The sequence below is a fragment of the Apteryx rowi genome, unplaced genomic scaffold (assembly GCF_003343035.1).
Source record: "Apteryx rowi isolate R43461 unplaced genomic scaffold, aptRow1 scaffold_8, whole genome shotgun sequence".
Taxonomy (NCBI): Eukaryota; Metazoa; Chordata; class Aves; order Apterygiformes; family Apterygidae; genus Apteryx; species Apteryx rowi.
Window position 1 is genome coordinate 7,969,616 of NW_020451093.1, and position 21,835 is coordinate 7,991,450.

Below are 21,835 nucleotides of genomic sequence, written 5' to 3' on the forward strand. Positions count from 1 at the left end.
CAGTTTTGGTAGAGCTGTGCCATGTGCTCTGAGAGTTTAATTTTTGAGTAACACTGTCAATCTGTGTGACCCTGGTACTGGAGAATGAAGGGCGGAGTATTTCTTCTCTTCTGTTATCCATAAGGTAACAGATGTAAGATGGAATCTGCCAAGCACAGAACTGTTCCTTTCCTTGTGTCTGGAGTGTAAGTGTTTAGACTCTGGTGAAATAATTCTTGGTCTGTTCTGTTTGTTATACCTTTTTCATTTGGATGTTCCTTAAATCCTATGCTGAAAAATGAGGTGGTTAACTGCGGCTTGAGTTCTGACATGGTCCTAGAAGGGGCATAGCTGCTGCCCTTTCTTTTGGAGGAGAAGCACATCCCCCAGCAAGCATGCGCTTGGTTCCTTGCTGTTGACGGTCTGTACTTCTGTTTAAGCAATCGATCGCAAAGTCTTCAAGTCCTGAACAGATACTAGAAGGATCATCCTCTCCGCGTTCCCCAGTTGTGACTGGCCTTGTGACCACCAACATCAGTTTACCTTACAGTGCGCTTGACTGTCTTGACGATGCTTCTCCTCTGTGCTGGAATTCTCTGAGAGTCAGTGCATCACCTTTCAACTAATACTGAGCGTTTCCCTCCTGGAGGTTCAACAGGCATGTTACTTTCTCAGTGTGATCCTGGTGTCAGTGCTCACTGCTGTTCACCTTTACATGATGCTGATGCAGAGGAGAAGTTCTTCAAGCAACCTTACAGCCATACACTGCCTCACTGGTGTAACTGATCCTTCTGCTTGCCTGTGTATTCAGCCACAAAACACCTCCTGGTAGATTCATACAGCAGCAGTGATCACTGTCCTTAAACAGTCAGAGCTCCTGCATTCCCTCCTAAATCTGGAGCTGATAAATCTGCCCAGCAACAGGGAACTTGAGAGATCTATTGAGGGATATTAGCATTTTTCTGTCCTTCGAGCGTGCTGAGACAGAAAATAAAGGATGGTGATACTTCGACTGTCCACCTGGGGTGATGCTGTGGTACTTGTTCTTGTCATCCTTTGGTGATTGCAGACAGTTTTTTAAATGGGATCCCTCTTACCATGTACTTCAGGAATCATGGATTAATTAAACAACACTAAACATTAGTCATCCTGAGTATCAAGGTGACCTCACCTGTTAAGGCCTTTAAATTTCAAGAAACTAAAGGAAGTGCAAAAGCTTATATGTTTATATAAGGGCACAGAGGAGGGGTTGCAGAACCTCTCTCATAGGTGGTGGTGTTGGGGGAAAGACACTCATGAAGTAAACGGGCACCTGCAGAGGGATTTCTGCTGGCTAATGCTGAGAGAAGCACAGTTATTTGAGAACTGCTCCATTCAGGATGGATGTACCTGAACTGTGGAAGCACCTTTGTCTGCACCTGAATCTGTCTCACTTCTAATCCAGCTTTTTTACTTTCCACAGCTGAAACTAGAATTTTCATCTTTGAAGACTAAAAGTGAGATAGTTCTGGAAGAGGAGAAATCTGCTGATTTTGTGTTTATTCCTCCAGAAACAAAAGCAAGAATATTGACAGAACATCAGAAAGAAGTGCTTAGGTCAAAGAGGTCTGTAATTCATTCTGTTTAAACTTTCTGTGAAATGCCCTTTTATTATGAGCAGAGTATATGAAACGGACATAACTTTAATTCCTGTGTCTCAAACTACTGTAAGTAATTATATGTCTCTCTCTTCCGTACAAGTTAAAAAGCTGAAGCTTAACAGAGTTCCCTGCTTCACTATACCAAAAGCAACCAAATTAATCTCTGACCTACGTTTCTTATTTTGATTACCTACAGTATGTGTGATCTGGCCTTAGTTTGATAATTTAGGCTTTGCATTTTCATTTCATGACTCGTTTGGAATATAAAATAGAAGCTGTCACTTTTCTGAAATCATTGAAATAAAAGGATTTTCTCTACCTGATCTGAAGGAAAGAATTTAGGTTTGAAGAGCAGTCTTAGATTTGTCAGCAGCACATAAGAAATCAGAATATTTCTGAAGGCTCCCTTGTAATTAAACAAGTTCTAGAGTTACCCCCTTCTACGTGAGAAAATAATACTGCAGTATCTGTTGTACTCAGTCAGCTACCAGAGCTATTCAGAGATGTGGGTTTTTGTAAGCAAATTTTGCTTGTGTTGCTTGACGGGAACTCACTTGGGTTGTATGGTCAGCATGTGTTAATGATTCTTTGCAGTGGGATCCCAATCACAAGGGTGTTTTTGTCTGTAAGCATGGTTAGATTCATTTAAAAAGCTTTAATGCAAGTGAGAATAGTGAACTCTTCTCCACTTTACAGTTTGCTTTGTCGCTGGGACTGTGAACTTCTAGTAGTTGATTGCAATATTATGTCTTTTCCGCGCAGGATAGGGAGAGGACTGTGATCACGTAGCGTCCTTATGTGAATAAACGCTGCTGTGCTTTCTGGACAGCAGTCCCCGCTTTGTTCCCCGTTGCAGTTTGATAGTCTTGTGAGTTCAGAAGTTTGGTTCGCTTCAGATAGGAATCAGCTGTGTTGTGATGAGTGTGTTACATTACCCAATGTCATCAGAATTTCTTTTATTAAAGACAAAATGTCAGACTTGCTTTTTTTCTTTTTTTCTTTTTTTTCCCCCCTCCCCAGAACTCATATTCCTGCAATGTACAACAATTTGGACACTTCACAAGACACTACCTTATTTTCTCAGTATACTCAGAGCCAGGAAGACTTTTTGTAAGTAAAGGTGGCCAGTGTCTGCATTGAAAGTGTCCCCTTTTTTGCAACACTTCTAATTTAAGTAACTTTTATTTTAGGAAAAAGTCGTCTTTAATAGAAAATACAAAAGAAGATATTGAAAAGAAACCTCAGGTAATTTCTTATTATCTAATGGTGATTAAGATATCAGAATCATAACCACACCAGTGATATTTTCTTCATATCAGCAGTTCTGATAAGGGGTAGCAAAACTCTTTGATTACTGGCTAGGATAAATATGTGCTTTTTAAATGGGATTGATAGCTCCCCCAAACCCCCAAATGTAGCAGCTCACAGGAATCTTTTTTTCCTTCTTCTTGAGTAACCTGTAAGACACTTTCATGTGGGTTCAGCAACAAGCAGTGTTGCCTGTTTTGAGAATATCTTGTTTCTCTTGTACTTCCCTTATTTTTTTCATATCTGAATAATGTTGATATGGGTGACATGAGTGTAGACAATGCACTGACAGCTGGCTTCTTCGACTGCAGTGCCAAAAAAAGTAGATAAAATATAGCAACTTTTTCATTAAAAATATTTTAGTTGTAGGTTTGTTAAATGCCTCTTGAAATACTTTAATAAAATGTTTTTGCAGTTCTTTGGGGTTTAAATGGATTTAAAAAAAAAAAATCTGTGCTCCTAGGATAATTTGGAGAAAGGGTGGCTTGAAAAATCCTTGTTTTTTTTTGTTATATATTCTACTAGAACTGTTTTTTATATTGTATTTATAGCAAATTTACAGTGCTCTGCTGTTCGTTCTTTTGGGATAGGAAGAAAATGCAAAAAGTGAAGGCTGCATTAATGAACCAGATGAAATTATGGAGGACTGCAAATCGGATAATGCTCTTGAGAACGCGGACTGTGTGAAAAATAAGTCCCTTACTCGTACAGAGGAGAGCTCAACTTCAAAAAGCAAAGGAGAGTTAAAAAAGGATTCAGCTGACACGATTCTGAAGGAGCCATCCTTTGGAGAGGAATTAGAAAAAAGTATTATAGAAGCAGCTTCAAAGGAGCCCTTAGTAGTAGGAGGTGAAAATACTTCGAACGTCAGTAGTAGTTCAACTTCGAGTGACATAATTTCTGGAACACCACAGCCTGCAAGCCGGCGGCAATCTTTCATTACACTGGAAAAATTTGATAGTTCAGAGCACAGACCCTTTAGCATTTCAGCGTTAAACAGTTTATCGGAAGTGTCTGGAAATGCTTCTATGCCAGATAAACCAGAAAGTACAAATATACCCAAGGCTGATGCTAAAGTAGGAAAACCTGGTGGAGAGAATAAAAATTCTTCAAAACCTGAACCTGAAGAAATAGTTATTGCAATACGAAGGCTAACTCGCAGGCAGAGTAAAATTGAGCAACAAGGAAATAAGCAGTCCAGGTTGTTAGTTAGGCCAGACAAAGAGAGAAGTACACAAGAGTCTTTTGTTTCCACCAATATGGGAAGTAATCTGGAAGCAGTGGAAGAGACGGAACGTGTTCTGTTTGCTCAGTCTCAAGCTCTGCGTTCTACAGAGGCAGAAATTAAAAGAGTTGAAGATTCTATAGCAGAAATGGAAAAGAGCAGGGCTTTAGATACAGACTCTAAAGAAAATACACCCCCAGAGACCACTGTATCATCTGACCAGATAACAAGTGATGATAATCAGGTTCCACATGTGTCTCCTAGTCCGAAAACACTCAGACGTTCTTCAAGACGACGGTCAGAACCTGCAGAAAGTACAACAGGTAGTCAGGATAAGGAAAACGGCCATCAAAAGAAAGACAAGCGTAAAGAAGATGAAAAATCTGCACAAAAGAAGGTGCCACAGATTAAAGATGATATATCCCAAAAGCAGAAAGCAGTTTCTGGGAAAACCACAGAAAATGGAAATAAAACAGAAAACAGTCTACCTGAGAGAACAGCTGCAGAAGACTTTGGCTCAAAGGAGTCTCATGCTTCAAGGGGTGTTGACGAGGAAGTGAACAAAAGTGCTAGGAGGCCAGAAGATGGCTTGAAGGCTGATACGGAAGGTCAAGACTGTAGTTCAGATACAGTAGGCCAGAAGAAGGTAAAGGAACGCCCGCGATATCACACAAGAAGAGCTTCACAAGGATTGCTCTCCAGCATAGAAAACTCGGAGTCTGATAGCTCTGAGACCAAAGAAGAAAACACAAGGAAGAAAAAATCTGGAAAAGTGAAAAATAGAAATGATTCCCTTGAAGTTAAATTGAAAGAACAGCTGCCAGAAAGCCATAGCCATGAGGTGTCATCTCAAGAAATTGAAACTAAGAATCTCTTGGAAATAAATAAAGGTGAACTAAGCTGCAAAGTCAGCACAGATACTGTACTGACATCTGAACCTTGTGAACTGAAAAAACAAGTAATTCATACAGGTGTTAGTGAAGCCATGGGACCTGCCAACTCAAAGGTTTCACCTGATGCACAGAACCCAGATGTGGAACAAAACAAAACCAATCTGTTGACTGAATCTTCCATCAATCCGTGTGTATCTGAGCAAATTTCGAAAGCAGAAGAGGAAAATAAATCTGCTGAAAAGCGAAAAAACATAGAAGACACTAGCTCAAGTGTTCCGTCTGAATTTGTAGCAGGAGCAAATGCTTCAGGTAATGTTCTTTCCTCTTCGCAAATAGTTGAGTGTCAGCACAAGAGAAGCAAAAGGATGAGAAGACTGAGGAGCTGTGATTGCTGTGGTGGAAAGACAAAGCAGCAGTTGAAGTCATTCACTGAAATAAGTGAGAATAATCATAAACTGAATGATCCCCAAACAACCCCTACGCGGGCAGTTGGAAATACATCAGCGATGTCTGGTGATTCTAATTTTGAAGAGAGCTTGTCCATGGCACCGTGTGCTATGAGCACCCCATTGCTTCCTTCTAAGGAATCTGGTGCACTTCTCTCGGAAAGAGAGAGAGAATCCGAAGACAGTTTGCAAGGAAATCCTGTTGTAGTGGAGGAAGATCTAGAGAGCACAGCGTGTACAGCAGGTGAAATTAATGACTCTGTGGTGGAAGTGAAAGAGCCTGTTGATCAGAGTGACAGAACGGGACAGTGTCTGTCTGAGTGTGCCTCACCAGATGAGCCTGGTGACAGCTCTCTGGTTGCTGGCAATCACAGTGAGCAACCAGCAGCTACAGAAAAGGAAGAAATAAGTCAAAATGGACAACTGGAGGAGATACCTGAGGTGCTGACTGTTAGCCAGCCTGAGAAAAGAGAGATGAATGAGCTAGAAGTTAATCAGGATGATGAAGAAAAAGATGAAATTAATCTAGGAGAAACTTACAATTTTCAAGATAGGGAGGTGAAAAAGGAATTGGTGGAAACTGAAATTCTAGTGCCTGAAGACGTGGCCTTAGATAAAGAAGGTACAGAAGAAAATATCAGTGTGGACTCACCTCAAAAGCCAAAAGATCTTGATTCTTTAGTTTTAGTTAATGAAAGCCCTAATGGTATGCAGGCACGCTGTATCTGGTCTCCTTCAGCTTCTCCATCCACTAGTATTTTAAAGAGAGGTGTAAAAAGAAATCAAGATGATGATTCCTTGTCACCTGCTAATAAGGTATTGTACCGTAACTCTCTGTGCATATGTAATCCACCCTCTGGAATGTAATGTGTGTGTTGAATTACTGACTGTTTGCTTTCATTGTAAATGATCTCATGCTAAAGATGAAGACCTGCAGATGTCTTTCTAATGTACAAGCACTGACAGACTTGTACTTCTGGGGGCGGGAGGGGAATTTGTTTTTGAAATAGAGCACCAGTCGGATCTGCCTGCTTGGGTTGCATGGGAACAAACACCACTGCAAAACCAGTGTGCAGTTAGGATCTTACCACTGCATTTTGAAATGCTTTTTACAAAATGCGTTTAATGTTTCCTTTAGCAGTAAGAAAGCCATAGTTTCTGTCCTTGGGTGAAGCGTGATCGGTGGCATTCAAGAACTTTGACTGTATCTATTTCAAACCGAGTTTTTGTCTCTTAGGACTCATTTCACCAGAGGGTGATGGTTTGAGTTCATACTACAGCTTAACCATAATACTTCTCTCTAAAAACAGATTCGTCGAGTCTCTTTTGCAAATCCAATTTATCAAGAAGGACTGGCAGATGACATAGATAGGAGAAGTCCTGTCATTAGATCCCATTCTTCAAATAGTTCACCGTCTTCACGAAGTCTTAAAATTTTATCTAACATTCAGGCTAAGGTAAACGAATCTTAAGTGTATTCTGTATGTTGTAACTGCTCGGTTTCTCATTTATGATAGGTGTGAGGCTGTGTGCACTACAGTGTATGTTCATAGTAAGCAATTACAAGAGCAAAGACTAGAGAGTAAGTTTAAGAAATATTGTTCTAGTCTGGTTCATTCTGTTGAGTGAGATGCTAGTTCTCTGAAAACAAATATTTTGAGATTAAGGTAGCTAGAATCTTACAATCAACTGAATTCCTACGATCCTGAGAGATTTTTTTCCTCTTTTTCTATCCAGCATATTACCACTCCAACCAAAGGATTTCTGTCCCCAGGATCTCGTAACCCTAAATTTAAGCGCTCAAAGAAGTGTTTAGTAAGAAGTGCTTTGGTTCATGTATCTCTTCTATTTTTCCTGTATTTGGTTGTGTGATAGTTAATTTAATAATCTTTCTGTATTATTCAAGATTACTGAAATGGCCAAAGAATCGCTGCCTTGCCCAACAGAATGTGTGTATCCGGCCTTAGTTGGCTGTAAAGCACCAGTTGATATAATTTTACCTCAGATTACATCAAACATATGGTAAGTGGGTTAGTGCTGGTGAAGATTACATTTATTAGAAATTGAATTCTCTTATCGAAGCTACAAAAGTATTTTTTCTGATACAAGATGTGATGACTTATGGAGACATCTTTGGCCAAAAGGTTTTTAAAAGTGGGGGGGAGAGGGCAGGGAGGGACTTAGCTATTGTGAAATTACTAGATATTTCTTTGTAAAGCTGTGAAAAGCTTGCTTCTGGGAACACAGGAGCCTCTCCCAGTAGATACGAGGGAGCAGACTGATCTTCATGATCTGTGGCGATAGAAATTGGAGCTTTCCGTGTATTTCTGCTGACTGCTAAAGATACCATCTTCCCAGTTGCTGTTGGGAGTACTGCGGAGAAAGGGGGATGCTCAGAAAACAGCTATTTCAAACTTACAAAAGGTTATACGGGCGTTTGTGCTTAGTTCATGCACCACTAAGCATGAACATGTCTAAATTTTCGTAAACCTGAAACACATCTCTCTCTTCGGAGCATCCCACTTCCTTCGCAGCGCCCCCAACAAGCCCAGGTAGCTGGTTTCTGATAATGAATTTAAAATTCTGATAACGTATGTTGAGACAAACCTTATAGACCTATAGTGGGAACTGTTTCGGGTGGCCTTTTTAGCATATTCAGCTTTTTCTTGTCAATTGTACTTGAGTTTTAGAATGTCATTCTTTGGATGTAGGGTGAATTGCAGAAAGGTGCATGTCTCTGCAAATAGACTGTCATTTCTATTGTGTTTTTCCTTCATTTATGTGTATGTTAATCGGCATTCATGTAAGAGTGCTTCCTGCCCCCTCATCCCAGGCAGAAAAGACATGGATTCTAGCACAATAAACAGGATATCTTTTTTTTTTTTTCTTTCCCCCGCTGCAGTGCAAGAGGTTTGGGGCAGCTCATTCGAGCAAAGAATATTAAGACTGTGGGTGACCTGAGTACTTTGACGGCATCAGAAATCAAAACTCTTCCTATCCGTTCTCCTAAAGTTTCCAATGTTAAAAAAGCTCTGAAAGGATATCATGAGCAACAGGTAAGGTTCAGTGTTAGTACTCAAAAAGCCAATGTGACAACGTAATGAACTGCTATATCTGTCAGGAGGAATGATGTATCTTTTTCTCCTAGAAAAAGCTTTTTAAACCATAATCTCCATCTGTCAAAGTAACATTGACATTCAAGGTACAGATCACTTAACTACAACACTATTAACAGGACATAACGACTGTATTTGTTATGAGTTTAAAATGTGTCCCACCATGCAGTTTCAGTGTGGTTTGGGGGGATTTCCCCCCCCCTGAAAATGTCTCTCTTGCTCTCTCCCAAATAAACCTCCAGGTAAAATCTCGAGGGTTTGAGGAAATAGCAGCCCTTGAAGACACAGAAAAGCCAGTAAACAACATAGCGGATAAATCTTTTTCTGTAGATGAAGAAAAACTTGCAACAGGTAACTATTAGACTTTTTGCTTAAGATTTGGATGTTTATTTTGTTGCTTTCATTTTGTTCTAATAGGAACACTTTTTTTTTTTTAACTGAGCTAATGCCTAATATTAACACATTAGGTGGTTAATTCTGTTAATCACTTAATGAAGCCATATAGTAATGGCTTTTAAAAACTTGCTATGTATTTTGAGGGAGAAGTGCTCTGGTTTTTGGTAAATGAGGTTTTATAAGCATGCTAAGAACGCATTAGGCAGGGCTCTGTAAACACTTAATTTTCTGAATGTCAGCCAGCTATGTCCCCTGAGCTGCTTAATGCTGTAACTCCTGGCTTCTGGGCACGCACAGAAACAAAACGGGATGTCTTGAATAGGTTAAAATGAAATCGAGGTACTTAAGACTTAGGTCATCTTCAGGGAGAGGGGGCACTTCAGGTGTTTCCCAGGATACCCACTTTGGATTTGGGTGCCTAGATTTTTATCTGAATTCTAGCATTCATTTTTGGAGTTTGGTCTGATAGTTTAAACAGAAATCTGTATTTGTTCTTCCTACAAGATATTTTGAAGCATTTGGTTAACTGGAGAACCAAGAATGCAGAATTAACTTCTCTTCAGCTGTCCAGTTTAAAAGTTGGACTTCCCTGGGATAATGTGTGTTACTGGCAGTATCTGAATAGGATCCACTACTTCCATTTTTGATGCTGATCGTGATTATACAATATAAGTATAATGAAGGTCACCTGTACAAAGAAGGGTAGCCTGTGGTTCTGAGAGGTGCCTTTGTCAGACGCTCCCTCGTGTTGTGTGTTGACTGCTTGAATACATTATTTTGTATAGAAGAAACTTGTAACCTTCCAACTTAGTTCTGCTCGTATTTAAACCAAAATAGACCTATTACACTATCCTACTTACATTCCTTTTCAGATTTGACTGAACCAGTTGTGTTGAATACAAACGGCCAACCAACAACAGATCTTCCGAGCCAAATCGATGCGCTTGCTGCTCAGCTGACCTCTGAAGATCTTCACAGCTATTCAGGAAGCCAGCTGTTTGAGATGCAGGAAAAACTTGTTGGCATGACAAACTGTATCATGAAGAACCTGCAGTCCCGTTGGAAATCGCCACCCCACGAAAGTTCCGAGTAGTTGCTTATAACTTCTAAGCAAGGAGGACTTTGTTACAGTGATTTTTCTGAAAAACTGCTTTTCATATTTGTGAATTATTCCATAAACTGTGCATTTGTACTATAGAAGATTTTTTAACAACTCTATGAGCAAAACTTATCATGTGTTCTTTTTTTTGTTGTTTTATTTTGTGGGATTGCTTATTCCATATTAGAGGTATTTGTATCATATTGCTATGCATATTTCTTTCAGGTAGCGAAAGAAAACTTGATAAAGGTGTGCAATAGCAAAGACTGAAACCAAACCAACAGAGTAGTTAAATTATTATTTTTTTCAAATCCTAAGTGTTCTTACTGCTGCAAACTCTTACTATATGGTTAGAGATCAACCTTGGCTCCGCTGATGTGCTGTCCATGTTGTTTCCCTCTTGAGCTGCTGAAACTTTGACTGACAGTGCGTCTCTTTTAGGCCCCACTTTATATTGAGCTGAGCTGTGCTTAATTCCTTAAAGTGGCAACTGTCCAAGAACCTGGTATTTGACAGCTGGATGGCATCTATTTTTGCATGCATTTTTTTAATAAGAGTCACACTAAGAAGCTGATAATAAAATGGACCCTTACAGGTGCAAGACTTTGCAAAACCTCTCAGGCTCTTTCCCATGTTCTAACAGTTTTGTTTACGGCAGTGTTCTCCTTCTGTGGAGAAGACTTTTTCCTGTGGGGAAAATGAATGGATTTGACATGAGCTCTTTGTATATTATGTACAGACTTACAATTGCAAATGTTGGTTAATAATTTATGATATTGAATTTTAATTGCATGGAATGCATTGCTGCTTCTCAGAGACCTTCAGAGAGTTCTTGGGTTTTACTTGGGAGAACTAATTTGTATATATTGTACTGTAGCTATCAAAATGGACATTTATTGAAAGGAATTGCTGCAGGTGTTTTTAGAACTTACATGTGCAAATAAAAGAGTAAATAGTTCCCTAACTTGTTAATGTCAGTATTTCTTTTTTTCATTTAAACTTAAGATTTCAGATACCTCTTAGCAAGTGCTGCCTGGAGGGTTTCTTCAACCCTCTCAACATTGTGCTGGAATTACAAGGTTGGAAGGGACCTCGGACAGTCACCGGTGCATCCTTAAGGTAGGAGTAGGTCCTCAAGGACAAGGTAGCATAGTATCTCATCAGCAGAACTGTAAATCTTCTCTACTCTGCTCTTGCATCTTGCAGAGAAAGTAAAGAACAGGACAAAGGTGTCTTGTAGCAAGAATGTAAACTGCGCCAGTGATGAGTGTTTTGCGGGCTTCCCGCTTTCCTGAAAGCGTTCATTGGTTCCAAACCCTGCCTCCGTAGGGGTTTGTTAAGCTGTTGCATCTAGTGACCTGCACAAATAAGGATGTGCCCAACACGTGTGGGAAGGGTGTCCGACGTCTTTGTTTAACTAACACCCTCCAGTGCTGGCGATCCTGCTGACGGACTTTGCCAGTGTGAATCGCACTTCAAAGAACGACGCTGCCCCATTCGGGCTGGTCTAATGTGTACGGTCTGGAGCACCGTGACTGACGCCTTCAAAGTTAATGTTGCAACAACTTCTACTAGTAACTTATTTTTAATCTAAATGTACTCTGGACACAGTATAGAAAGTGTTTTCTTATTTCCAGCTTATTCTTGATACTGGCCAGTACCAAAATGCTTCAGCAGATGATGCAAATAACCACTGTGTCTTCACAGACAAATAATCTGACAAGTTTATTCACAGCTCCTCAGGGTTTGACTTTTGCTGTTGTGGCTGTTGCGGGGTAAATTCTTGTGGCTTTTTCCCTATTTCAATTCAAAATTTTCTGGACGAAGCCAAAATGAGATTGATTCCTGCTCCTGAATGTGAGTTAATACATTCAACATACTGCAGAAATGTTAGCTTTATTTACTCACTAATTTACAAGAAATAACAGCTTTTGACCCCAGAACACTCGGATGAAAAACACATGCATGAGTGCTCAGCAAGCAGAGGAGAGGCTTTTGCTGTGGGATTTTTTCCCAGATAAATATTGTCTGGTTTGAGATACTAAGCTTAAATATTGCTTACATGGAAAAGTAATAAATACATTCAAACGTTTTAGAATAGCCCAGAAAACTACTATTTCTCTTCATGGGAAAACCAATAAAGTAACATTAGGTAATCTTAATCTTAAATATCTGAATAGAAGTTCTGTGATATTCAACTGGATTGCAATTCTAGCATAGATAAATAAGAAAGAGGGTGGTATTCAGTACATACTTTATATGCAAGTCCAGGCAATGTAAAAAGATTTTGGACAATAGAAAAAATACAATTCTCCCATGAGCAATGACTGGTAGTGTTTTTACAGGCAGTTTCCAAAAATGTTTTGGAAAGATATTTTTAAGAGTATTTTGCTCTGCAGTTGTATGTTTGTAGTTTTTGTTGTGTTTTTTTTTTTCCTCTATCCTCCCCCCCCACCTCCCAAGAGGATGGTTCATAAAGCCTTATCAACATGGAAAACAGTAAGGCACACTGAGAAGAACTTGTAGTATTTCTTCCCAAAGGTTTATGTTGCAAGAAGTGCCTATGTGTTTTTGCCACGCAGACAGGCTTTATGGAAGATGTGGTTTGCTTTAGACAGCTTCTACATAGTTGGCCGGCAGCATGCCAGTCTTGCCAGTTCTCTGGACAGTCCCATACATCCAGCCTTCATCAATTGCTTGTACGTTTACGATTGTGTCACCGTCTTTGAAGGAAACTTCATCAGCATCAGCTGCCATGTAGTCATACATGGCCCGGTATGTCTTCTGTTGGTTTTAAGAGAGGGGAAGGGAGGTGAAAAAAGAAGAGGCACGCTTATACCAATGCTGTTAGCAGGCACTGACAGCCATAGCTGCTGGTCAGAATCAAAACGTAAGTAAGTGGACACTAGGGGCAAGTTGTGTTTTGACTTATTTTAATACTCTAAAAGTAGTGCTGGTTGTAGTATCTTTGGCAGGTCTTTTAAATAGCCTGATTTTCTATCAATCACAAAACTTCTTTTCAATATGCACTCAAACATCAACTCCTGAAATGGTTGTAGGATTTTTTTTCCCTCTGAAACTGCTCTGTTTGTTAGGTTCATTTTCTGGTAGAAGCAGTCTCCTTGCTTCTAAGGTGGTCAGCCAGCACAGTACCTCAGCTTAGAGCCCCTGTGTGTTGTTTAGTGACACTGAAGCTGAACAAAATGTTTTCAGAGTGTATTTGAACAACATCAGCTCTGGTTAACCCCAGCCAAACTTAAGGGTATTGCCTCCCAGCACATCTTGCACGGAGGGTGATGCTGTACCATTGCCTTCTACAGCCTGCTCTCGGGATAAAGAAGAGCAGCTATTTTTAAAGTTCTTGAGCGCAGGCTGGAGTCTATCCCACTTCTGTGGTGTTACATTTTCACCTGGCTTGTACCGAACTTCAGCCCAGAAGGTAAGCCTGCTTGTTAGCTAATCAATCAATCCTAACGCAAGTTGAAGCATAGTGCATGTGCTGAAGGCCATGTAGGGGCCACCAAAGCTGCACAGCTTGACCTGGTAACCCAACTAACTCATGCTGAGAAAGCCAACCCTAGACACCTTCAGGCTGGTGCTGCAGTGAGCCTGCGATGATTGAATGTTTGCTGTAACTGGGTCAATGTTACTTACACCAGCAGTAGATGGGTGAGAAGGAACCGAGGATACAGTTGTCTGCTGGGTGGCAACTGAAGATGATCTTTGTTGCGGCAGTTCTATAGTTTTAGCATGTTTGTAGCCCACTACAAAAGGAAAGAAATATTTTGTAATTTATACAGTGTACTTAATGTTTTTATTTATTGTGGAATTGTCAATAGGGTTAAAGTTTGAGATGGTCTGAATAAAGATACTGGGATAGAATTAATTGCATTAAATCTGCCTTATTCCAGTTTACATTGGTTATGTCCATAGCTCAAGATTTTATAGTTGTACCTTTGTACTTTTTTTCATGGCTAAAGCCAGGACCATGAGCCATTACGGAGTATAATGACAAGTGCTGGCCTGTAAGATGGATAGGAGGGTGGGGGTTGGTTCGTTTGTTTGTTTGTTTTATTTTGGTTTTTGTCCTTTGTATCATATGGGAGTAAACTGCAGTTTTGTCTTCCTCGTACCTGTTGTGGTTGAGGTAAAGAAGCCCCCGCTGCTGTAGTAGGACAAATGTTGATCCACGCCATCTGAGGGCTCAGATTTCTCATCCCCACCACTGAGGCTCAAGGCGCTGGCAGAGCGGGAATGCTCCCTGCTGCGGCGCTGGGCTTGGACTGCAAGGAGAGCGTATGTAGTTACTTTGCAAGAAGATGCACACACAAAAATACGTACGCGTGTGTGTGTGTGTGTATATACATACACAAGCATATACATATACACATATGTGTGTATATTAAAAAGACCCAAAGCCCTCTACCATCAGTTTACTGTTACCAAATTCATAGAGGTCTATTTTTATGGTTACTCAACGGTATTTTCCACTGCTATTAAAAGCAGTCTAGAGCTGCCATGCCAAAGTTCTAGTCAAAAAGCCACAGTTGTGATGCCCTTATTATGTTTAATACTCAGATTTTTTTTCTCCTTTTCCAACCTTCTTGTCTTTTATGCCTACTGTTTCCAGACTTATTAGAATTATTCCTCGCTTCCCTTCTTCAGATAACATAGACCTGAGACAAGCCTAATACAGGGTTTTCTATCATTTAGAATGCCTCTTTTCTTAAACAATTAGCAGGAAAGGAGTAAAAAAAGATACTAAGGAACAGCATTTTTGGACTTAGTTAAAAAGGAAGTACATGTTAATATTACAGGCAGGCAACTGTATCATGATATAATCTGCGGACCATATAAACAATCCAGTATAGCCCTGTGTTAAGAGGTAATTTGTATATGATACTAAGTTGAATTAATTTTATGGTTTTTGAGAAATAGGTATATTAAACATCCAGCTATATTTATTTATGAAAAGATAGCATGAATATAATTATGCTGGTGCAGAGGAGCTATAGACAATTTCTCCTCCAATTTCCATTAATTTTTCACAAGAGCTGGGTCCCTGTGTAACTTCTGAAATCTTGTCTGTGTGTAATACAGTATCTGAAGTTAGCACAGAGGCCTACACTGGTGTTCTTGGCTAGGTGGAGCAGCAAGCTGTACTTCAGTATCCCCAAACCGTGAGGTAACAGATTGACTTTACGTAAGTCTAACACCTCTTTTCCATAAACGGTACGGACTGAGGAACAAACCAGAGATCATGTGTAAGCTTCTGGACTGAATGTTGTCTTCTGCTGGGTCATAGTCAAAGACCGACCCAGGATTAGTGCGCCACACACGAAGATCTGTAAGAGAAATAATGGTTTTCTGAGGAGAAGCGTGGAGAACGAGCTGTTTCTAGAGAGCTTGAGCAGCGTATGTGTCTGGGCAGGAGGGGAGAGCCAGAGCACAGATGGTCTATAGCTGCTATTGGAGAATATATGCAACATTTAATTTGATAAAAACTTCATCTCAAAGTAATGATAGGTTTGAATTGATATGGCTGAGCTTGAAAATCTTCAAGACAATGCATCAAGGTCAGCTTGTGTTTTGCATAAGGGAAAGACTCCAGTCCTTGTACAACCTGGCTTCTGCTTACCTGTGAGATTCTCTTGATCCTGGTCCACCCGCTTTCGCTCCATTTCTACTACTCGTCTTTGAATGCCCCTATAGCTAATGTCACTGAAGTCCTGCATGTTCTTTTTCACACGTTCTGTAATGGGGTCAGTAACTACAGGCGTGAAACTACCTTTGCTTTTCTCAAAATCTTCATGGTATTTCACCTGCAAATTAAAATGAAATGTCTGTTTCACCTGTAGCTTAGAAAAATAATTGTGAAATAATTGTGAAATAATTGTGAATTCACAAGTGAATTTCTAGTAGAAACATGAACTGCAGTTCTGAACTTCTGCTTTCTCCAATCCGAGGAACAACAAGAGACAGAGAGAGCCTAATCCCAAACATGCCTTTCCTGCAAAACCTCTTTTGCTTTTATCATTTGAAAAATTGGGTATCCAAACTTGCTCTATGTACACTGGTGTGAGCTGGAATCCCTGGCATGTCTCAGAACTAAGGTTACATTTTTATTCAATCACTTTCCAAGTTAAAAATACATATATAAGTGTTCTTACTGTAGAGATGTGTTTCTGGGTCTCTCGTACACGCCGCATTTCAGGTGTATCCAGTACATAGGCAGCTTTGCCTTGTACTTGTTTTCGGAAACTGTCAGAATAAAGAACCTGCCAAATGAAAACAAAGAAGTGAGCACAGAGCAGAAAGGTTCTTCTGGGTCATGAGAAACGAGCTGTGCTGAAGCAACCCAACATGGCCAAAAGTGTGTGTGTCATGGGGGTGAGGGGGGACCTGTATTAGTGAATAATGTTAGAATGTAAAGCAAAATTTTTTTTCATAATTATGAAACATGGACTGCACAGGACTTGATTCCAAACCTTCCTTTTTCTTAACTAAAAGATCTTTTTTCAGCCTTGTAACCACAGGGAGAAGTAATGCAGTAATATACAGTTTTGGGTAAAATTTTCATATATTTGGCATGCAACTCACTGACTTTAGTGAAGTTATCAGTGTGAAATAGAAAATTTATCATTGCATTATTCCAATTTTTGCTGGTTTTGTAGGGTTTCTTTTTTTCAATAACATCTGTGGCATGTTCCTGTAAACATCTATTTGCAGATGTAGTCTGCATTTATCAAGGGAGTCATGAAATATGTTATGTACATGAACATTGACAGGAAGGGGCATGACAGAACTTTTACACCTGGAGTAACAGGTTAGCAAAGACTTGGTGCCAAAGAAGGCCAAAGAAGGCTTGGCATTTTTTATATACATTGCAGGATACTGTCAGCGTCTAAAACAAAATATACTGTTACTGAAAAATGCACATTTTATAACTCATATAGTTCACTAATCACAGAAGATACTTTCAAAAGATTTGAAGGCTACCTATGTTATTTGAAATTTGTCACTATTAAAAAAAAACAAAACCTAGAGCAATTACACAGAAATAGTCAAATGCAACAGGAAGTAAAAAAGCAAGTATTAAAGGGGTTTATTTTCAAATCATTACTTAATACTTCAAAACTAGGTAGCTAGGGACTAATGCTAATATCTGCACTGTTATTTCAAATTGAGTAAGGAAAAGAATCCACACTTTAGAGATTAAAAATGTTATTGGTTAATGCACTCCTATTTATTGGCTCAATAGAAAATACCGAGCTAATGTTTTCTTGATTGCGTTTAGCCCTCTCCATCTCTGGAGTGATCGGTGTTGGAGTTCCTTTGGCCAGATGTTCTTTGTACAAAACCTGGAGCGTACAAAAGAGAAGTCCCCAGATCAAAGACTGGAATTACTCAGTGCTCGCTCTGTAAGTGCTGTTATTGTTTAAGCGTTCTCATCACTGCAAGGGATAGAACAGATCTTGGGAAATAAAGCAGTTAAAAAGTTACTTGCTAGAGCAAAAGGTAAAAAGCAAAAGGAAAAATAAGCAAAAATAAGGTAAACTGATAAAATAAGGTTAAATTAGAAGATTTTTTTCCAAGTGATTATCTTTTTAATATAAAGTGGTTGTCTTTCCTCCTTCAGTACCGAGCTAATGTGTTCTTGATTGCGTTTGACTCTCTCCATCTCTGGAGTCATCGGTGTGGGGGTTGCCTTCCCTAAGCCTTCTCTGTATACAACCTACAGATCACAAAGTAACCCAAAGTCACAAACGCATAAATTAAATACTTCACTGTTACTGTTTTAGAGTAAACACCATTCATTAGGAAAGAAAAAAAAAAAGAGGTCAGAGGAAAAATGGTATTAAAAAAGTTAATTACTAACAAAAAAGAAGATTCTTTTAAGTACTATGATTTTAAAAGGTGAATTTCTAAATTTGAGGGAAAAAAATTAAAAGAGTTAAGTAAAACCAGGCAGACATGAGTTATTAAAAAAAAAAAAAAAAAAAAAAAAAGAAGAAAGAAAGAAAGAAAGAAAAAAAAAAGCTCTATCATATCCCAGTTCACTTCTTCCAGACAATACCGAGCTAATGTGTTCTTGATTGCGTTTGACTCTCTCCATCTCTGGAGTGATAGGGGTGGGGGTTGCTCGCCCCATGTTTTCTTTGTACAACACCTGTGGGATACAAAAGATGTATCCAGTTTCTTTAAAAAATATATATATATATCTATATATATATCAAAAGGATTCGAACACAAATTATTTCTTAGTTACGAAGTTTCAAAAAAGTCACGAGGGATTATGGTATGCAGCACTGCACAAAAGGCAAACGGCTAATGGTATAAGGAAGGGTAAGAAAAATAAACTGTAGAAGAAAAGCTCATTAAAAGGACCTTTGCTTTCAATTAACGAAGCAGGGCTCTATCCAGCTACAGCCGCCCGGGGAAGCTGCCCGTGGCCCACGAGAGCTATTTAAGCAATGCATGTTTTGCCTCGCTGAAAAGTTCCCCCCCTTCTCCTCCCTGGCCCCGGGTACGATGTCAAGGAGGGCGCAAGGAGGCCGAGAAGCTGCTGCTCGGTGTCGGCAAGGGAAGGGCCCTGCGGGGAGGCCTGGCCCCGCTGCTCTCCGCAGCGGCTCGCTGCGCCCGAACGCCGACACGCGTCTCTGTCCCCAGGCCCTGTGGCCGCCCAGAAGGGCCCTGAGTCGCAGCGAGGCCGTGCCCCAAGGGCCTCAGTGCTGGGGTGGCGTGTTTGTGGTTGTTTTTTTTTTTTTTTAAGTTATAGTCAAATACCCAGTTCCCTGAAAAGCCAATGAAAACTTAAATGCTAACCCCGTCGGTATAAACCCAACTTTCTTCACCTGCAGAGCAAGGGAAGCTTGGCTGTCGCCGGCTGGATAGAGCCCTACGGTTGCAAGAACCGAGCTGCAGAACAGGCTTAACTCTCCCGAGCAGAGTGTTAACACCAAAACTAGGTTTATTTTAGAAGAGGAGAGATTAATTTGCAAAAACAGATGTATCTATTTTTAAAATCAATTTTCAGTAACTTGTTAGAATGTTACTTCATTAAAACATAGGATTAAAGGTGGGGGGAAAACAATTATTTTTAAGGTACCGAGCTAATGATTTCTTGATTGCGTTTGACTCTCTCCATCTCTGGAGTGATTGGTGTTGGGGTCACTTTCCCCACATTTTCTTTGTACAAAACCTAAAGGATACAAGGGAGTATCCAAATATCATTAAAAAGGCATCACCACCAAAAAACAACAACAAAAAACCAACAACAAAAAAAACCCCCACACAAGAAAGGCTTTGAATTCTGGCATTTAGAAAGGGTTAGAGTTGGGGCCGCTGCTGCTCCCCCAAGCAGCAATGGGCACGTTGCCACTGCTGCACTAGGATGCAGAAATGGACCAAACAAGAACGGACCCAATACTACTGCAAAATAGTAGTGAGAAAGGGTTAAAAAGATTTTAAAGAAAAGATGTCTACCAAAGAAAAAGGTCAAACCTAGTTCTAATAAAACAGTGTTAAAATACAAGATATTACAATTTATTTGTAAGCACAAAAAGGCAGGGGGTTTATGCTAAGTGGTGATTTCATTTTATAAAGTTAGAAAGCATAGATTAAAACTGCTACAGTTATGTTAAACACTTCAGATTTTAAGACCTGATTTTCTGTTAATTATACCGAGCTAATGATTTCTTGATTGCGTTTGACTCTTTCCATCTCAGGAGTGACAGGGGTTGGGGTTGCTTTCCCTATGTTTTCTTTGTACAACACCTATGAGACACAAGAAAGGAGCCAAAGAAAGCAGCAATAAATAAAAAGCCAGCTGTAGACAAATGTGAAGCCTTAGGCATTTTTTTTCTTGCATTTGGTTTCACAGGGCCTAGGTATTATATACACATTTTTAAAAGACGGTACTTAGCAATATTTTACTAGAGATGTAAGGTTTAGCTTTCTTTTTTAACTACAAGATCACTCTTTTAATAGTGTAAGTACGTACTACATACACAAAGCCACAAAAAACTATATACAGGATTTGAGGATGTTATGAATATATAAACTATAATAATAAAAAAAAGTCAGCATTGCAAAGAAAATGAAGGGTGTTTGTTAAAAGTTCTTAGGATTAGAATAGGGCATTAAAACAAGTTTCTAAAAAAACAATTAAGCTGCAAAAAGTTAAAGTAATCACTGTAAAATATGGGTAAGAAGAAGTCATTTATTTAAGCTGCCTTAGACCTACAGTGGGCATTATTTTGGAACAAGTGTTAAAACATTCATTTATAAAAACTGTTAAAATATTCATTTAAAGAGTTAAAGGGAACTTTTTTCCTTGGCAAAGTACCGAGCTACAGATTTCTTGATTGCGTTTGACCCTCTCAATCTCTGGAGTGATTGGAGTGGGGGTCCCAGTCCCCAAGCGCTCTGTGTAGAAAAAGTGTGTAGTTCCAAGGAAGCATCATGATTAAAAAAAAAAAAAAAAAAAAGAAAATCAGAATTCAGTAATAATTACATCCAACATGAAGTCTCCTGCGTCTTAAAATACCGAGTCTCCTGCAGCTCAACCTGCTCTGCTGTGCACTAAAAGCTACCCCGAAAGCAATGCAGACCGGGATTGTACCAATTCGGTCCTGAAGGCAAACAGGTCTATGGTTTTGTTTAGAAGGGGCAAATACGAGGCAAATGAATATATTTTCATGCTGGAGGGGAGACTACCATGGAAGCCTGCTGGAAAGTCAGACCCCCTCTTCTATAAGAGCGTTAGAACAGAAAATGGTAGGATTTAAAAAAAAAAAAATCATAGAAAAAGGGAGTTGGAACAGGGAGCAAAATGGTTAAAGATATTTAGGATTATATAAATAATCATACTTATGAAGAAGAGGTAGGTAAGTAACCTTGGAAAATACAGTACAGTGAAGGAAAAAGGATGTTTTTATAAGTCGATTACAAGGAAGTAAGGATGGAACAGTTCATTTTTAATAAAGGTTAAAAAGTTCGATTTAAGTGGAGTTAAAGGGGATTTTGTTTTCCTCCACAAAATACCGAGCTAATGTGTTCTTGATTGCGTTTGACTCGCTCAACCTCAGGAGTGACAGGTATTGGGGTCCCTGTCCCCAGATCCTCCTTGTACAACACCTGTAGGGCAATACGGCGACGTTAGAAAAAGGAACAAGCAAACAAAAGCGACGCTCAGCTCGCTGAGAAAGCACCGAATGCGCTGGGTGCTCTGAACCAAACGGCAACAACAACAAAAAAAATCAAATAAAGCTAAACACGGGTGTGCTGCAATAACTTCTGGCAGAAATCTAGAACACCTTCTCTACTTCATTAAGTGCTTCTCAGGACATATATAAAACACTATCTTTGTGCACCAATGTATAGTTAAAGACTTCCTAAAGGAAGGAGGCATCACACACAAAACAAAAGGAGCAAACAAATCGGCTCCGTTTCACCATTCCGTAAACAGCACAGCAGGTTACACCAACGTCTATTAGAGCACTGTTATACCAAAGTCATCTCCACCGGGTGGTAGCAGGCCACCTATAGTTTAGTTTTCATACGTGCTACAACCAGGAAAAAGAAAACAACCACAAAACAAAACCAAGGACTGATGTGATTAACAAAAGGAAAAACTAGATATTATTTAAGAACAAAAAAATTAAAAAGATATTCAGAGTCAAAAGAAAGGCTGAATCTAAAAGTTATTATTATTAAGGTGATATAATCAAA

General features: G+C 39.5%; 2 protein-coding genes across 9 annotated transcripts in view; one reads left to right on the forward strand and one right to left on the reverse strand.

The window, feature by feature from the left end:
- RIF1 (replication timing regulatory factor 1) overlaps nucleotides 1-11,066 on the forward strand; it is a 36,845-nt gene extending 25,779 nt beyond the window's left edge. For 4 of the 8 annotated variants that reach the window (XM_026088999.1, XM_026089004.1, XM_026089005.1 and 1 more), the window contains 10 exons: nucleotides 1,424-1,584; nucleotides 2,640-2,729; nucleotides 2,810-2,864; nucleotides 3,518-6,307; nucleotides 6,802-6,948; nucleotides 7,229-7,306; nucleotides 7,398-7,513; nucleotides 8,394-8,547; nucleotides 8,850-8,958; nucleotides 9,876-11,066. In XM_026088999.1, the coding sequence (XP_025944784.1) occupies nucleotides 1,424-1,584; nucleotides 2,640-2,729; nucleotides 2,810-2,864; nucleotides 3,518-6,307; nucleotides 6,802-6,948; nucleotides 7,229-7,306; nucleotides 7,398-7,513; nucleotides 8,394-8,547; nucleotides 8,850-8,958; nucleotides 9,876-10,096 (3,921 nt within the window). In that variant the 3' untranslated portion in view covers nucleotides 10,097-11,066. Of the gene's footprint in view, nucleotides 1-1,423; nucleotides 1,585-2,639; nucleotides 2,730-2,809; nucleotides 2,865-3,517; nucleotides 6,308-6,801; nucleotides 6,949-7,228; nucleotides 7,307-7,397; nucleotides 7,514-8,393; nucleotides 8,548-8,849; nucleotides 8,959-9,875 lie in introns of those variants that run through there. The other 4 variants (XM_026089000.1, XM_026089001.1, XM_026089003.1 and 1 more) reach the window with 4 other exon arrangements.
- A 571-nt stretch (nucleotides 11,067-11,637) lies between these two features.
- Nucleotides 11,638-21,835, reverse strand: part of NEB (nebulin) — a gene marked incomplete at its 5' end in the record, with an annotated part of 66,319 nt that continues 56,121 nt past the window's right edge. Inside the window, 9 exons of the mRNA XM_026088977.1 lie at nucleotides 11,638-12,886; nucleotides 13,757-13,866; nucleotides 14,236-14,385; nucleotides 15,355-15,447; nucleotides 15,741-15,924; nucleotides 16,273-16,380; nucleotides 17,371-17,463; nucleotides 18,180-18,272; nucleotides 19,787-19,879. Of these exons, the coding sequence (XP_025944762.1) occupies nucleotides 12,713-12,886; nucleotides 13,757-13,866; nucleotides 14,236-14,385; nucleotides 15,355-15,447; nucleotides 15,741-15,924; nucleotides 16,273-16,380; nucleotides 17,371-17,463; nucleotides 18,180-18,272; nucleotides 19,787-19,879 (1,098 nt within the window). The remainder of the gene's footprint in view (nucleotides 12,887-13,756; nucleotides 13,867-14,235; nucleotides 14,386-15,354; nucleotides 15,448-15,740; nucleotides 15,925-16,272; nucleotides 16,381-17,370; nucleotides 17,464-18,179; nucleotides 18,273-19,786; nucleotides 19,880-21,835) is intronic.